At 38.0% G+C, this 18,962-nt stretch overlaps 1 protein-coding gene across 1 annotated transcript in view; it reads right to left on the reverse strand.

Moving 5' to 3' along the window:
- rimbp2b (RIMS binding protein 2b) overlaps positions 1-18,962 on the reverse strand; it is a gene marked incomplete at its 5' end in the record, with an annotated part of 90,596 nt that overhangs the window by 69,426 nt on the left and 2,208 nt on the right. The window contains 1 exon segment of the mRNA XM_079467250.1: positions 5,741-5,887. Within this exon segment, the coding sequence (XP_079323376.1) occupies positions 5,741-5,887 (147 nt within the window).

Consider the following 18,962-nt stretch of genomic DNA (forward strand, 5'->3'; position numbering starts at 1 on the left):
AAGCCTGAATAAACAGCAAGTATACTGTAACAGCCTCAAATGTTCCTCCACACACGGTGTCAAAACTCCAAATCAAAACCAAGTGGAGCGGTCTAACACTCCCCTAAAAATATCCCACACAGACTCTTCTGCATTACTATGCGGGGGGTGCCAGGAAATGCATTAAGAGTCTGCAGTCATGGTATCCGTCTCTGTAGAAACACCCATTGCGATGCCAAATCCTAAGATGTGTGAGATGGATAAGTGGTTATTAACTCAACAGAAACACAAAAGGTGTTATAAAGAGCCAAATATACGAAAAACCAAATTATCACATTTTCTCAAACACAACATTCACATACATACGCGCACTGATTTCAATGTCTCTCTCACGTCAACGCCTTTTCTCTAGCGCAAACACACACCCACAGAGACGTGCGTATGTTCATGCACACATTTCTCAGCTGATACGCACACACACCTCGACTGAAGGAGATCTAATTAAGGGCTGTGAGATTGAACATGTCCCTCCTTCTGATAGCGTAAAATGAGATGTTACAGATTTAGAAATGCATTCTCACTGTGATGTCTGACACAGTCTACCAAACGTGAGGCTTTCTGCGATGGTGTGTTTGCATACTGTATGTCAGCTGAAATGAAAAGGGATGAATCAAGAACAAATATAGAGGAAACACAGGCGTTACATGTAAAGACACATACACTCATACACAAAAGTCCCAATTTATAGCATCAATAAATATGTAGTAACTGAGCTTGGAATGACAGTAATTGCCGCAGTCTGTTCCACATTGTTTATGCGACATTCTACAGGTCAAGTTTTCTTTTCACGGACTTAAAAACATGCACACAACAATCAAAAATCTACCCAAAATTGTCTGTATCACTAAATTTGATGTATCATTTTATATGGTGAAACGTTGCAAATAATGTCATTGCTGTTGATAATTATAGTTGCAAAATGATATAATCAATGTCTTCGTGGGCTTGTGTTTAAATCTGATGTTAGCCTTTCACATTCATTTTCACATTATTTGAGGTGTTGTACATATAATATGACAATGAATAAACTCCTGCTGGATTACCCAAATCAGCAACTTTTATTTATTGCATATTATTTACAACTTACCACATTTAACTTCCCAATTTTATAAAAACTAAATATTATTCATACATTTTTTATTTATATATTATTATTCTCTGTGGATTCTTTCTCATATGCATGTGAACTAGGGCTGTCATTTTCAACTCAATGTTTATCATGGGCATAAGAGTTCTGGTAACGATATTATTGCGACATCTATTTAGATGTTTTAAAAATATATATATTATTATGTGTTTTCGGCCAACAAATCACACTAAAACTTTGAATGCTGGGATCATAGAGAGTTCGCAACCTCTTAAAGAAACTGTTCACACAAAATAATTGTATCAATTACTCTCCCTTGAGGTGTTCCACATCTGTATAAATTCAAGATATTTGGAAGAATGCTTGTAACCAAACAGTTCTTGGCCACCCTTGACTATCATAGTAGAGAAAATGAAAATGGTAGTCAAAAGTGCCCGGTCAGTCAATGGCTGCCGAGAATTGTTTGGTTAAAAGCATTCTTGCAAATATCGTTCTCTGTGCTCACCAGAACAAAGACGTGTATACACATTTGAAACAACTTGAGGGTGAGTAAATAAAGACAGAATTTTCATTTTTGGGTGAACTGTTCCTTTAAGGCAAAACCTGCATAATTATTTAAGATAATATCATTCATGTAGAATTAACACATTATTGATAATCATGTTTTTATATCACGATTATTGACAAAGCCGTGTATGTTGACAACCCTACTGTGAATGTGAATGTGTATGTAAACACTGTTTACAATGTGCTATAAATGCAGCATTTTACTACGTCCGCTTACTAAAACCGATCTAGAAATAACGCAACATAAGCATGACATTCACATTTCCAATTTGCTGGTGAGTCAGAGTGCCGGAGCAGTTTTCTCAGCATACATACAGTTGAGAGACCTATTGGGGCTTCTTTTACATCACTGCTCCTTTGATTTCACTTCTGTCTCTCATCCTCCTCCTCCAGCCGCCCCACTCTCTCATCTCACCAGCTTCTGCGTCACTCCTTCATCCTCTGCGGAATTTCAGCTTGCGTGTGCGTGCATCTGGAAGAGCGGCGATTTTTTGAGTCGCCTCTGCACGTGCCTGATCGCATGTACATGCGAGCACACAAGAAGGATGACGCGCATCTGACGTACGCGTACGATCACCAAGATTCAAACCTCTGCTAACCGGCTTATGAATCTTAGATGGAGGTTTTTTATGATCTTGTTAAAACTGGTTATATTATTCAGAGCTCCATTCTTTCAGAGAGAGAAAAAGAACGAGAGAGAGAGGGAGAGATTGATAAAAAGAGAGAAAGAAGGGGAGCAGTGAAATTTTAATGAATTCTTGCACAGTGGGAAGAAAACATTGTGAAAGTTGGCAGGGAAGGAAAAGATTTCAGCTCGACTGATTTCTCCTGTGTCATTGCTTCTTCTCTTGTCTAATGGGAAATATTTAGAGAAAGAAAAAAAGTGATAGAGCAGAATATCTTTGTTAGTAAGCATGACACTTCATGTTGCTTTCATCGTTTTCTATAAGGCATCGTTGAAAATATTTCAGCAGATCATGTTTCGTCTGCTTCTGCAGCTAGTCTCTGTGGGTTGGTGCTTGTTACATCACTTCCTGTGACACTCCTGACATCAGTCTACCGTCAGCTGCATGCCAATAGTCATCAATTACTGACAGAATATCATGTGATATGATCAAACCCTGCACTCCAAAAAAGGGACATATCCAACCCCTGAGTTCGTTCACAACCCAATGGTTGGGTTCGTCCCTTTTTGACCCAACCCATGCGTTGAAATAACCCAGCAGTTTAATTGGGATAAAAAGTACACGTATACTCGAAGTTTGATGTACAGAACCAGTCAAAAGTTTGGAGTATATTTTTTCCACATTTTAGAATAAAAGTAAACTCATCAAAACTATAGATGACAAGAATGCTTAAAATAGCTTTTTTTACCCGGTATTACAGATCTTAGAGAAAAGAAATAAAGGAGATACAGAACGAGCAAGGAGTCTGGCCAGACTGTCTCATTCTGAGTGTTAATAAGATGGATAATTACATTAAAGGTCTAGGGAAGGCTTGTAATGTGGTCAGCATGGTGATTCAATTTTATTAGCATTTATATGAACGTGGCCAAGCTCTTAGTGTTTCATGCACGTGTTTTTTTTAGTGGCCAGGCATATAATGGGTAAAATATTTCTATTGATCAGAAGCATTAAATTAATATTTTTTTAGGAGGTGTAGAGCCTGGTATTGCCAAATATTGGATCATGTCATGTCATAAAACTCACCCCCACCTGAGTTTTGCAGACCTCACTTGAGAAGTCGGCTCCAAATAGCCTGCTAGAGGTAAGCCATTAAAGAACATGTCACCAATTCCCCCATCTGATGCTAGCTAGAGGAACTTCTGTGACAAAACTACACACTAAACTGTCCTTTTCTATAAATATATGTAAAATACAGTAATAATGCAACTTTTGATTTAGGCTTTGTTGTATTCATTTGTTGGGATGAATCACAGTTTAACATAATTCAAGGCATGGCATGTTTATTATGTAACTACTCTTTTCTTAATTCCCTATCTGATGAGCTATGTTATAATACTATAGCATCCATCATACTATGTCCATAACTAAGTTCAGTTATTAGGTGCCCACTTATTGCCTTCATGGCAGACACCCGGGCCAACGGGGAACCGCTTAGGCCTGGTAAACTACGGACACCTGGGCAAGACCCTAAACTCAGCAGGACTGCATTCTAAAACCACTGAAGATTTCCATCTCCACGCGCATACAGGATATTGTTCAGCACAGAGCTGGCAAGTATCCGATTCTGCATAGAATAGCTGCGTATAAAGATTGTGCCTCTTTGTTAAAGATGATTTTACTGGTGTTCAGAAATGTTTTACCAGCCTTGCTACCATGCGCTCCCTCTCTCTCTCCCCATTTCCCTAGCACGTTTATGTTTCATGTATTGTTTGCGTCTATGCGGTTGCCATTATGTTCACCATGTAGATTCACTCATGATGGGTCTTCTGTGCTCAACGCTCACATACTCGGCCCCTTAAATTGTGTTTTCGATCTATGCTACAGCTCTCAATCCTGTTTGGTAAAGTCGCATTACTTATGGCCATGAGATAATGTTAAAGGGTATAATATCATTGATCCATTTGCTGGACGAATTCATACAAGTATTGTAATCACTATATTGCTAATAAGAAACTGTAAAATATGCATATTTAATGACGATTATTATACGTATTTTCCTTTGAGGTTAACTAATTCCCTGAATGAAATTGATGTTTTAAATACCGTCACTAATTTCATAGGTGTGATCTGGATAAATCTGGTGGATAATCATATTTGGTGAGATAAGTTCATCACTATTTTAACAACAGCCAGCGGCGTAGGCCCTGCATAACCGTGTGCAGATTTTGACATTTTATTTTTGGCTATCGATCAGATTATAAAACAATCAATAATCAATGCAAATACAGCCATTCATGTTATTATGTAGTTGTTTTACTCACATATTTGGCCTATGTAAAAACCCATGTAGGATATAAATATCTGCAGCCAATCATGCATATGGTGAACAAATCTGGTCTATGGCACTTAACAAATGCAGACGCCCAAAATATGCATAGCACATGTTTACCTGCCATTCAGCAAATCGGTCACAACACTAGGTGAACTTTACAATTCAAAACGATTAATAAATGAGCCAAATGTTCAAGTAATGTAAATGTAAATGTATATTGCTGTTAATGCGTTTAACAGAAACAAACTGATACACACATTACTGCTCACTTTGTTAATACCTCACACACACCAAAATGTCAATCTACACTGATTGTGCGCTTAATTATTTTATCACACATGACTGAGAGCACAAACCAGTGATGCCAAACAGGCAAATCTGATGACTTGCTGCTTCTTTTTTCCCATAACACCCTATAGACATAGACATACACACACACACACACACATGCATGTTAAAACAGATGCCCCAATCAACATTCTTGTTTTCAGTTCTTGAGCAATGAAAAATGTGACACATCAGAAAAGGATCACAATGACATGCTAATGAGCGGCTTTTATAAAAATGCTGTTGCCTAGCAACTAACAGGTGAGATGGGCTGCAAATCTGTGCATCCACAGCAACACATAACCATGCTGACAACAAAAGAAAAAACATAAATGATGTAAGATTTGAACAATATGTAATTGTGTAAATTACGGAGTTACAAGAACTAAATATTAGAATTACATTTCGATGTAGAAGCAAGACATAGATATCATTGGCTTGGTATGAAAATAAAAACAGCAAAACAAACGTTCGTGTAAGTGGTTGAGTGAAAGGGAAAACCTGATGACAAACAATTCTAGTAGAAAACAACAGTGACATAAATGGAGTGTGTGTGTGTAAACAATGCAATTCATTTCCATCTGGTCCAGCACATCCCACTGACTCCACTGGGACCTGTGTAAAAGTATGGCTGTGTGCGCGTTTTTGTTTGTAAACATAAAACAAAGGCTTCCGCACGCTTTCCTTTTTTCACAATGAAATGTTTAAACCTATCAACATCACATCTGGCAGAGAGTTGGAAATAAAAGGATGCAAACAGACCAGTAGTTTGTGCTGTTGTTGAAGCAGGTAGAGAGCGCAGGCCTCAGGTGAGAGTTTGTATTTCCTGGGCTCTATCAGCCGGTATGCTTCCACATGCTGAGGGGAGATCTCCGTTATATGCAGTGGAAACACCTCATTCCTTGGTTTCTGAAAAAGGCATAACATTTTATATTAATTAATACATTTATCAAAGGATATAGCCTGTACACATGTTCAAATAGACAAAGTAAATCTAAAGGAATGAAAACAAAATGCTTCACTATGTACGGTCTTTATACTAGGGATGCACTGAAATGAAAATTCTTGGTGGAAGGGAAAAAAAATGTAACACTTGGCCGAAGGCCGAATACTAAACACCTAACATGGCTTTTTGTACCTCTATTTATTTAGCCAATTTCCCTATTGCATAAACTGAATGGTCAAAATGTACTTTTTATATTTTGTCTTCCTTTTTTCATACAACTAATTGAGAATATAATATATACATAATTAATATAAATTGAGCAAGAAGGCTAAATTAAAACAAGAATAGCCTATATTAGGCCTATAACTCACTGCTGAAAGAATGTACTGTACTGTACCCCTACAACAAAAACACTTCAATAAAAAGTGTCATTCAACATGATAAACTTATTATAGGATACACTGCAAAATGATGCAAAGCAAAAAATCATCCCTGCAAGCAACACTGACAAACAACCATTTCAGTTCATGTCTCTCCTCCAAACTCCGCCCACAAAAGCTGACTGTTCTCTCAGAAGAGAAGGTGCACTCAAGGCAGCGATGCACAGAACATACTTTGAAAAGTTGTTTAATACAGGGAATTGTGTGCACGCAACCTCTGTATGATGTCAAAAGATGTTGTGTGCGGTACGGCTACTGTCAAGACCGCCCTCTCCTGAAGTACACAAGTAACCCATCTGGTAAAGACGCTTTCATTCAGAAATTCACTCTGTGCTGCGTCTTTCTCGAACACTTTAATGCTCCACACACTGACGACACGTTTGCAGCATTAATAAAGCGTACGCGTCACTCGCTCTCTCTCTGCGCTGGTTGCTGCTTATCATATCAAGCGTCATATTCAGCTGAACACCGAACATGCTTTTTTGTTATTTTCAGATGCCGAACATTCGGTGCATCCCTACTTAAAACACCTCTGAAGATATAGCAGTTATGTAGATTATATTGCATTTCTGTCGATGGATCCTCATTAATCTTACACACTGGTCCTTTAACTCACTTTCTCAATAATCACAGCGGTAAACAGCTTAGAAATATTTTAAAAGGCTTATAATATAGCACACAAGATATATTTGACTTGTTAGACAAGTTTGGAATAAACATGAAGGCAAGTAACTATGTTTCAGCGATTTATCCCTTTAATTGTGATTTCAAGGAAAAAACATTTGTCAATGAATGTCTAAATGAGCAGCGTCAACCTTTAAACCGTCTGTTACTGCGTGTGAGTGTATGTTTACAATGCGTGTTCTTTGTTGGTAGAGTGAGTCTTTTGTGGTTCTTGTCAACAGTGGTGGTTTCCTGTAAGGGCTGACTTTAGCAGGTGGCCGCCGAGTACAAAACAGCATTACGCCATCATCATGTCCTTAACCCATGGCAAACAAAACAAGCTTATCAGTGTTTGTGTGTGTGTGTGTGTGTGTGTGTGCATTTGTGTGTGTGCCCATTAAGTCTCATCGAAGGGGTTTGGGTAGCACAAAACCTAAACACCTGCTCGATTTAATTGCAAAAGATATGCATGGCAACAGGGGGTTAAACCAGATGTTTGGGTTCAGTGCAAACCTCATATGACATATATTGACATATTTTATAAATGGATGAGTAAATAATAAACAAGCAGATTAGCCATTGGCCTGCATTGTACAGAAATAGATCATACATCATACACATTTAATTAATTCTAACATTAAAATTAAGCACTTTCCTCGAGTTTTTCTGCTCTCCTACATTTGAACCCCACTTTACAGGTATATTATCTTCTGTAAATTTACAGTATGGTTACACATCTTTAGCAAAAGACCACATCTCCACTTTAAACTTGCTGAGACACTCCCTTTAACCAGTCTGGAGCAATAAGGAGAATAAGTGAAGCCTGAACTGAATCTAATGCCTAAAATGTCATTTAAAAGCCGAGCAAAATGCGTCCCAATCGGAACAAATGTGCCATAAAACGACTCTCTGGCAATCTCCAGCGCCACAAACCCTCAAGAACTCACCCAGCAAACAGCGTAAAGTGCCTACATGTGTGCCATTTAAGATCTCCAGATACTCACACCTGCCTAAGCGTCCGCTGTTAAGTGACCGGGATGGGTGAGTTAGCCTAACGGTTAGCTTAGCCCTCCAGATCACAGGAAGTAGAAAGAACAAAAAGGATGTTTACTTATTCATCGTGCCAGTCAGGTGTAACGGGGGGGGGCTTTGTTCTGGAGAAGAAGCAGAAACGTTAGACTGTGGGATGAACCCATGTTAGGCTTAATATACGGGACTAAAAATAGACTATGGTCTATTTTTAAGGGCACGTGGACAAAGTGACGTTTAACCTGCATGGGTTTTTTTATGCACATCCAGTTAATCCAAAAAAACAAGCAGACATTTACTGGAGGGAGGTAGTGTTTCACTAACTTGGAACATAGACTACTTCAGAAGATGTAAACACTGCTTCAAAATTTTGCTTTTGACATACAAATACATCTTTCAGACTGAAGATGACACTTCTCTCTCCTGCTCTTTCTTTAAAAAAAAAAACCCGCAACAGTAAAGGTGTGAGCCTAATAGAAAGTGAAGAGACGGAGGTACACGTGCAGTAACTGTGAAAATTAAATATGCAGCACATCCGAATGATCATGATATTAAATGAAATCGAACTGTTGACATGATATTCAGAATCGAATTGAAGCGAGAGATAAGTGACGAATCACACTCCTAAATAACCCAGAAACGAATCCACCAATCCTTATAACTGATTATATGTACAACTTAAAACATTAAATTCTAAAAACAAACTAACTCAACTTCAGCCAACCATGGGAGATAAACACGATTAAAAAGCATTCTCTGCAGTCCCTAAGACTCCCTTAGAACCACTAAAGAGCCTTTGCTGTTAAGTCTATACGGTATCAGACTCCGCTCAGCGACATGCAGTCAACTGAGATCCATCATTTGCATGCTGGACCACTCCATGACCTTTCAAATGTTATGTGTTTAGAGAGAAGCTGCAGATCAGATAAAGCCCAGTGCATCACGCAGCCATTGGCCTCAAGAGAACGAGAGGCAGGGTATTTATAGCTCTACACATCCCCAGCTGCACGGCTCCTACCCCCTGCCAACAGGCAATTGGGCAACACAAGCTCGCCCCTACAGCAAACCAAACAAAGAGAAAGGTTTAAATTTCCTTTAAAATATGGCCACTCCGAGGATAAACGGTTTCATTGTATAGAGCAATATGCATCAAGTCTTTCCGACAACTATTGTTTGTTTATTTCCTAAATGTTTACCATGGTGTTACTATAGTAAACTGGTGGTAACCATGGTTTTATCAGAGCTCTTGTTATTCTCATTTTGTACATATTTTGCATTTTTACACCAGTCATATATATATATATATATATATATATATATATATAGGTTCAAAATATCGGTTATCGGTCTTCTTGCCCTGTAAGAACCGATATCGACATCGGCCCTGAAAAACGGACATTAAATGACTTAAACAACACAATTTTGATATAAACTATTCTTAAATATGTTATAAAAAATTGCAGGATTAAAAAAACATCTGCCATTTTATTACATTTACAATCAACGTTTATTAATCAAACAAAAATAAGCTTCATAGTCAAATTCGGTTTTAAACTATTCCATAGTCTTACATTAGAAAAGAGCATAAGCAAACACTTCTTGGATCCCATTAACTACAATAGAAGGACAAATTACAATGTTTGAACTGTTTGGTTACAAGCATTCGTCCAAATATATTTCTCTGTGTTCTTCGGAACAAAGAAATGTATACAGATTTGAAACAACTCAAAGGCGAGTAAATAAAGACAACATTTTTATTTTTGGATGTACTATGCCTTTAAACTGGTGGAAAGCGGGTTGTGCGGTAACATTTTTAAGGCAGGGTTTAGCGAATGCCCAATTCCTACAAAACATCAAACAATCACAGCAGATTGGCAAGCCGCCGCACTAATTCAGCACCACAGAACGGATCGTACCCTGGGCTCATCATCCATCTTCATCCGCCATGAAAACAAAACAAGGGCCTGATAATTCCATCATTGTGTCACTGTTTGAAAGCACAGCCTTGATCTCCCCATTAACAATATTAATAAGCGTGTTAGGCTCTCTGTGAATATGGTTAAGCCATTTTCCCAAAAGCTGAGAGGACATTTATATGGCATCCTGCCCATGTGGGCAAACATTCACCCTATGCCTGTATGTCGCCCTTGACAGTGAAACTCACAGACAGGAGTGTGGATGGAGAAGGCTGTCGCCCCTCCTCAACGTTTCCCTAATTGCTTTTCAGTGAGGGCAAGTCAAATTAAATCTTGCCCATTACAGCTATGCTATTCAATTAGCCTTTGCTACTCTCATGCTCTGAGAGGCTGAGATAAAGATTCTGCGCTCATCTACACAGTGTGATGCTCAAATTAGCATTGGGCCACCGGAAAGCAAGAAAGGCACTTCAAAGAGAAAAACTGAGAAAATACGTGACCTTGTTCCTTATGTGCTGCTAATCTGCAGCCTTTGAGCAAGAACAAAAGTTAAAGGGACTGTATCAGAGCTGTGGTGCAATGAGTGATGCATGTGATATACTGTTCTATTTTAATAAAGAAAAGTCTGTCAGTTCTTTATTATTACGAACACTAAAACTGAAGACCCTACGAAATCGATTCCTGTAGAATAATAATAATATGTTAAAGGGAAAGGCTTTTCTGTAGCTTAGTGGTTAGAGCATGGCGCTAGCAATGCAATGGTCATGGGTTCGATCCAAAGTCTGTTTAGGGAAGTTGTGACACTCGGTGGCCGTGTTATCCTGCAGGTTCTGCAATGGATCTTGTTGTGAAATGAACTCAATATCATGTGGTTTATACACACAAATTGAATAATATAAATATTCCCGACCATCGGCTTATTTGTCCATTACCACCGCGGTGGTAAAAAAACTGCCACCGTCACAGCCCTAGTAATGGATAATTCATCCAATCCTGCCATGATTTATTCACTCTCAAGTCGTTCAAAACCAGTTCATGACTCTTTCTTCAAAATATCTTCTTTTGTGTTGTGTAAAAGAAAGTAAGTTATAAATGTTTGAAATGACATAAGGGTAAGTTATGATGAAATAATTTACACTTTTGGGTGAATCAAAACACAGCTAGGAAAAATAAAGGACCGTTTTGCTGCTTTGTGACATAAATACCACTAAAATATAAAAAAAATAGAAATAACGTTCTAACAGAGGTTATGAAAAACATTGCGGTCACAAATGCGGACACTTAGTGTAACACTTGACAAAATAAGCATCATATCAATAAAATAAAGAATAATGGTTATAGCTTGTTGAATTAAAAGGTGTGACGAATTTTAATAAAAGAAAAAACAAAAGAAAGGAAAAGACTAGCGTTTGCCTGAGGGAACAGTGGGATGATATTTATGCTGACATAATGATGTGTGAAATGAAATTGATCAGAACAGCAGCGAGAATCAATTAACCCTGCAGAGTAAATGAGGGTCTTTAAAGACCTTTTTCTTCATATTGATCAGCAGCCCTTCAGAATAACAGCATAAAAATGTGAAAACCAGAGATTACTGCAAAAAGATGGTAAATAAATAAATCAAAGGTATCACAAACCAAACATGAAAACATCACTATTCAGTAAAAATATTACTTTAATGAAACATGTATTCTATTTAAAAAAAACTAATTTAATCACATGTATCTACTCCTCATAACTGGAGTTCATTTAGCATCAGAACAGCTTTTACCAACATGCCCCAGATAACTAAAGAAATTCCTGATAACGTCACATCCTGAATCAGTGCCCGGCATGCTCTGATACAGCAGCACTACATTTACCCAAAGATGGTAGAAGACTACAACAACATATGGCGCATCCAAAAAAAACAAGTCATCATGTTGTCAGCTAAAAAAAACACTATTGGCTGTTTGAAAGAGCTTGGCCCAAACAACTGTCTAAAAATGAAACACACAAAAATACGCCCTACAGTAGCTTCCATCAATCAACATTTTCATCATAATGGACTAAAAGCCATTCAGCTTAGTAACTCCATTGCAATATCATGGGAACGCTACATTACAGAAAAAAGGCTGTAAAAATTAACACAATGAAATTCCCAGGTTTTTTCACAGAAAAAATAGCTACACAATGTATCCTCGAGACAATAAACAAGACAAAAAACCACCAACAACAGTGAAAAAGGTTTGGTCAGACATGTCGTCAAGATGTCAATATGAGTTCTGTGTCAAGCTTTTTAAAAGTAAACCTTTCTTAAAAGCATCACAGGCAATGTCCTTTTCCAAACCACTGCTGGAAACAGCCACTATGGATACATTTTACCAGTTTTCTTCATGCTTTGAATTAAAAATTATTTGATATAATAGTGATATAGTGTTACTTTCAAGGCCTCCGTTGTAGTAAAAAAAACATTTTGCTCATTTAACGCTTTGAAGTCATACAAGCCCAAAACATCTATTTAAATGATAACAGTCAGCAACAAGGTGACGGCTCAAGAATAAAGCTAACTTTGGTCTGTTTTATGGAGAAACATTACAAGTGGACTTCAGAGGGGAAATACGATTTTATAAAACTATGATATAAACTCACAGCTCAAACAAACACGCATATCTATCTTTTTCGGTGTCTGTTTGTTTTTACTGTAGATCTTATTATAAATCGTAATTTTCCATTTCCTTCATGTCTGCTCTATATTCAACTCTAGAGGCTTAATGACTAAATTAGCTAAATGTTGTGATGCAGCAATTACTTTTCATACAGCGTTTACTTATAAAAACTTCAATGAATGAATACAACAAATAAATGAATGTTCTGGCCAACAAAGACCATGACAACAAACAAGCTGCACAAAAAATCTCCGGATGCCACACCAGATGTCTGTGGGCATCACCCGGGGTGGGTGTCTCTGGATGATTATAGGGTGAGCTTTGAAGCTTTGGCTGTCACATTACTGTATAATAGAAGCCCGGCTTTACTGAAAGGTGTTACCTCATATTAGTGTGAATCCCCACATGATTGGATCAACAAGTTCCTGCACTCAAACGCTCGGGTCACAGGCAATCACAAGCAGAGATAAATCCTGCCCGGCATGCCGCCTTCCAACTAAAAACTCTCATCGCAAGAAAGAAAAGTGATTCCACACAAAAGAGTCCATGTCCCATATGCCTTTATATCATACAGTCTGCATAACAAGTTTGATTGTTTTTTAATTATATTTGATATCAAACACTGTCTGGCAGACTCCTCTGTGAAGACCCCCCTGATGTAACATCACTGTCTCCGTTTAATATTTGTATAATTAAAAATCAAACCAGAAACATGTCTTTCTGACGAGAACCTAGATGTGTTTTTATTTTTTTTACCCATTCTGAACTGATGACAGGTCAGATCTGTGATGCTGAAAGCAGAGAGGATCTGAAGCAATCTGACTAACTGGGCTGGAGTCCCAGTCCGGCGAGACATCAGGGCTAAACCGAACGTCAGGGTTATCTCTGTCCACTCTAGCTGTGCATGTTTGATTTATCCCAATTAAGGCTGATTAAACAGCTGGAGATTACAGTGAGGTTTTGTCTTCTCTACTGGAATACTGGGTCAGGGTTTCACACTGTCATTAATATCAGCTGGCACTGTGGAGCGTGTTATGTGATACAGGAGTTCCTTGGACACGCAAGCTCGGGATGTTCCCACAGACACGCGAGATGAACATGCTTCATTTGCTAATTATGGAAGCCCTTTGGGAGGACAGGGATAAATGACAGGACTAGGAGAAACACCTTTAGAGCCACACAACAAAACACAAGCATTAAATCAGGAGAATAAACCATTTGTACCCAGCCTATTAGATATGATCACGTATCTGTTGTGACATCTGAAATCTTGGCATTGACATTGATTTATTCCATTGTAAATTTGTATTTTAGCCAGGCCTTAAACTATTGGCATTACAAGCAACTAGTAGAAAAAAAGATTTGTTTACTTAAAAAGCATATTTATTTGTTGACGCTATGATATCATGATTCATAGATATTACTAACTATTATTGTTTATTTGAAGAGTTCGGTTCCAATATAAGATAATGATTAAAAAATCAAGCCAAGGGGTCATTAGATTGTGTCATATCTCAAAATCCAAAAAAAAATTCATTTTGATTTCAGTGTGACTTTAAATTCTTAATAAAAATGCTTTGAGATCTAAAGAGGTCGACTATTTTCTCACCCAAATTTTTTGAAGGACGCACAAAAACCTTTAGGTGGAACCACACACACCCTCAAACATCTGTTCCCACCAATAAATACAGTCTCCTCCATTATCTCCTAAACTCATTTGTATGCCGTTGACTGGCCTCTGTCTTTGGCCTGTTGTTAACACACCCCTTTGCTTTCGATTTCCCATCTCTTCCTCCTCCTCCATCTTTCTCGTTGTTTTCTTCCTTTTACCCGTCTGCAAGGCAATGCATGTGCACACGCACGCGCATATATTTCATAATTCAATAGCATGTCCATTTCCCCGGCAGCTCTCTGTAAAGGCTTACGCTGTTGACTGCTGTCCGTCACAGAAAATCACAGCTCAGCACACATACCAAGTGCACACTAGTAAATCTAAACACCAAATCCTGTCCGCTGCGAAAAGAGAAGGAATGATGATGAGTAACTTCATAAACAGATTTTACATGAAGGGTGTATAGTCTGGAACGGACAAAATAAAAGGTCAACAGCATCATTGTGAGATTCCACTTGAGCATTACTGGACTAGACAAATGAGGGTTAGAGAGGCAGTTATGTAATGTGGACATGCCTGCCGCTGTTCATATAAGTAAAGCAGGGATGGAGGGGAAAAAGGAAAGAGCGAGAGAGACACGTGCCTTGTACTGCCAGCGGGGCAAAGGCATCTCACCAGAATCCAGATATTACAGCACAGCAGACACAAGCTTCACATTATTCCAGATTACTACAATACACTACAAAAAAGAGAGATCCCTTTACATTAATCATATTTATAGTTCAGTGTAATTCTACCTTAAAGAAATAGTTCACCCAAAAGGGAAAATTCGGTCATAATTTGCTCACCCTCATGTAATTTCATACCTGTATAAATTACTTTGTTCCGATGAACACAGAGAAAGATATTTGGAAGAATGTTAGCAAATTCTGTGACATCATTGACTGCCATAGTTGGAAAAATTAAATGGTACTCAAAGGCGCCCCAGAACTGTTTGTGTTCCAAAATATCTCACTTTGTGTTCAACAGAACAAAACATTTTTTAAAAAAGTCCTATGGAAGTGGATGATGTCACAGAACTGACAATTGCTAAAATTCCTACAAATATATTTCTTTGTGTTTAACATTACAAAGAAATGTATACTGGTTCGAAACAACCTGAGGGTAAGTAAATGATGTCAGAATGTTTATTTTTGAGTGAACTATCCCTTTTTACAAAGGAATGATTCATGTTGGGGTTTAAAGACTTTGCTAAAATTGATATCTTAAGCTTAAGATATCAGCTTAAAATTCAGACCGCACATTCTATAGTGATGCTGCAAGTTGCTAGGCAACCACCAACATCTCTACATCACACACAAGACTGCATCTCACCTGTGGCAAAACTGCTGTAATGTACCGCTTCCCACTGAGTATTTTCTACTTTTAACACCTAAAAGCAGGATTCGATTTGGCTCAACAATGATTTCACTAGTCAAAAAAACGATTCCTTGAAGGGATAGTTGACACATCTTGATTAAAATGAATGAATTAAAGTAAAAATGCTTGGTTCTGCTTGTGAAACATTTCTCTACCATTTGTTCCAGCATAAAGGAAAATTCTCTCATAATTTTTTCACACTCACCTTGTTTTAAACCTGTATAAATTGTTCTGCTGAAAACAAAGGAAGATATTTGGAAGAATGTCAGTAACCAAATAGATCTCATCCCTTATTCACTCCAATTGTATTTATTTTCCCTATTACGGCAGTAAATGGGTGATGAGATCTGTTTGGATACTGACCTTCTTCTAAATACAGTATCTTCCTTTGTGTTCAGCACAACAAAGAAATGTATACTAAAACTGGGACAATCTGAGGGTCAGTAAATGATGACAAAACTTTTAACACATAAATGTACAAATGCTCAACCATTGGTTTCAATCTGGTGGTGGGCCAACCTGTTCGTCCGAATAATTCGGTTAGATGGTGATCGGGCTGATGGAGCTGTTAGAGTGTTTGTAAAACTCATTACTTTTTCCAATCAGCTTGGTTTCACTTGTGGTCCAGACACCTCATCTTTCAGATGCAGTATGACCTGTGCCTGCTATATGCTCGAAATCACACTGATGTCATGGCTAACACAAACAGAGTACTTGTGCCAGACTTGAGACTTACGAAAGATTATGAAAGGGTGTTATATTCTTCTTAAAGGGATAGTTCACCCATAAATAACACATCTGTCATCAATTACTCAACCTTGTGTAATGTCATCCCTGTATAAATTATATATTTAGAGATATTTGGAAAAATATTAGCAATTTTCAGTTCTGGGACATAAATGGTAGTCAAAAATGCTCCTAAATTCTACAAAATATCTCACTTTGTGTTCAACAGAACAAAGAAATGTACAATACTGTTTTTCTACTATGGTGGTGGATGATGTCCCAGAACTGCAAATTGCTAATATTCTTCTAAATAGCTTTCTTTGTGTTCCTCAGAACAAAGACATTTATATAGGTTTGAATCAATGGTGAGTAAATGTTGGGTGAGCTATCCCTTAAATATTTGATGACCTCTGAGAGGACACATCTCAAGTTATTATGACTGTTTATACTGTAGTATTTTACCACAGTGCCTTATTAGTCATGATAACACAAACTATTTCATAATAGCTATTGCACTAATGTACACTAGACCAGCCTTTTAAATTAGACTACTACTAGAAGCTTTAAAACTACAGAGTCAAGAACTATAAAAATCTATAAAAAACAACATGACCACATAAAAGACATAGTTTATGACAATAAGTCTGCAGTCCAACTTACACAGTCTGCTTGTTTACTGTATAGGACCGCACAGACTAAAAGAATCGGTGAGATCCAAATATTAAAGAACACATTTTGAATCCATCACTACTGTAATGCATCCCATAATGCATCAGGGGGCTTTTGTGGCAATTAGAAAAAAACATCTGCTTGGTGGCAACTGCCTCACTACAGAGCTATGAAAAACAACACGACCGGAACAATCTTTTCATTAAAACACAATTAACGTCAACACAACTTCAGCAACATCAGTCTCATCTTGTTTCTGCATAGCCTACTGTGATGTAACACATGCAGTCTTGACACATCTCACAACAGATGCAGTCATCTTACACTAAAGTTACACCGTGTCATTATAGCCTATTTTAATAATTTACCAGCACATAAGGGTGTGTGTGTGTGTGTGTCTTTCTGCTTGAAATGGCAACAGTTTTGTGACTAGACAAATGGATCTGGTATCAAGGCATGAAAAGCAACAGCAAACATATTAGGATGACTGCTAAATGTGTTGAAATGTGTTTAAGATGTTTCCCTAGAAATATTCTGTGTCAAAACAAATCGATTTGACAAGAGATGATACGGTACTGCATATGGCAATTATTAAAGCGATAGTTAACCCAAAAGTAAAAATGCTGTCATGAATTACTCGATCTCTAGTTGTTCCAAATCTGTATACATTTATTTGTTTGGTTGAAACTCAGAGATATTTGGACGAATTCTTGTAACTAAACAGTTCTTGGACCCCATTGACTACAATAGAAGGAAAAATGACAATGGAAGTCAAACGTGTCCCTTGACTGTTTGCTTTCCTACATTCTATCTCTGTTTGTGTTCAATAGATTATGGTAGTCAATGGGGTCCAAGAACTGTTTGGTTACAAGCATTCTTCCAAATATCTTTCTCTGTGTTCAAGCAAAAATACATATTTATCCAAAGGTGAGTAAAGGATGACAGAATCTATCCCTTTAATTAACAAATGTGAGAATTTGTCTCCAGGAATAAAGACATACATTCATTTAAAATGGTACAAATTATATATAACTGATGTCCATATAGGCCTATTCATACAACATGGCATGGTATTCCAACCTCCAGTATATAAGGATGTGCAAAAACTCTACTTAAATCACTTTTTTTATATTTATATATCTTATATCAAACACTTCTTCCTATATATTCATATTTTAAAAAAACGTATTATATACCAGCACAAATGAAGTGCATGCATGGGGACTTTTTTAAAGATTCGGAAGTGTCAGTGGTAAAAAGAGGACTATCTCTTTAATAGTACAACCAATTGTGGGAAAACATTCACCACTGCTGCAATCTAAAATGGCTTTGACAAAAAAAACTACCCCCACACAGCAGCCATGTGTTTTCACTGACACATCCTTATACTGTTTTTCAGCACATACTGCATAATGTATTGGATATGTACCGCTGTCTATATTTATAAGCGCATACGGTGCGTACAGCCGCAAAAAGACATCGCGACATTTTTGCATCCAAAACCGTAAAACATGCACATCCAACGACCGCGTCAAAGCCAAACATGCACCTTTCCCATCCAAACACAACATGCCTTCAGATCAGCTGTGTGCATGAAAAACAAGCGGACTGTACCTCTTCCGTCCGAAGATGATTCCCGTAAAAACGGCCTCGTCCAACTGTGTCATATTAGGGGGACGGCTGACGGCTCCCGTCCGCTGTCCGTGATACCCGGGCTTAAAAACGCTTCATTAACGCGCGTCGGGAAGAGAGAGAATGAGAGACGCGTTGGAGCGGGTGGTACGAAAGAGACAAACACACACAGGCGCGCGCTTACACACGCGCGCACACTGCTGGCAGAGCGCAGCGCTCGAGGACACTGGCCGTAGCGCGCAACCTCTCGAGCTGTGCGCTGGATCAACGCAAGATACGAGAAA

This window comes from Barbatula barbatula, assembly GCF_947034865.1.
Source record: "Barbatula barbatula genome assembly, chromosome: 11".
In the NCBI taxonomy this organism is placed as follows: Eukaryota; Metazoa; Chordata; class Actinopteri; order Cypriniformes; family Nemacheilidae; genus Barbatula; species Barbatula barbatula.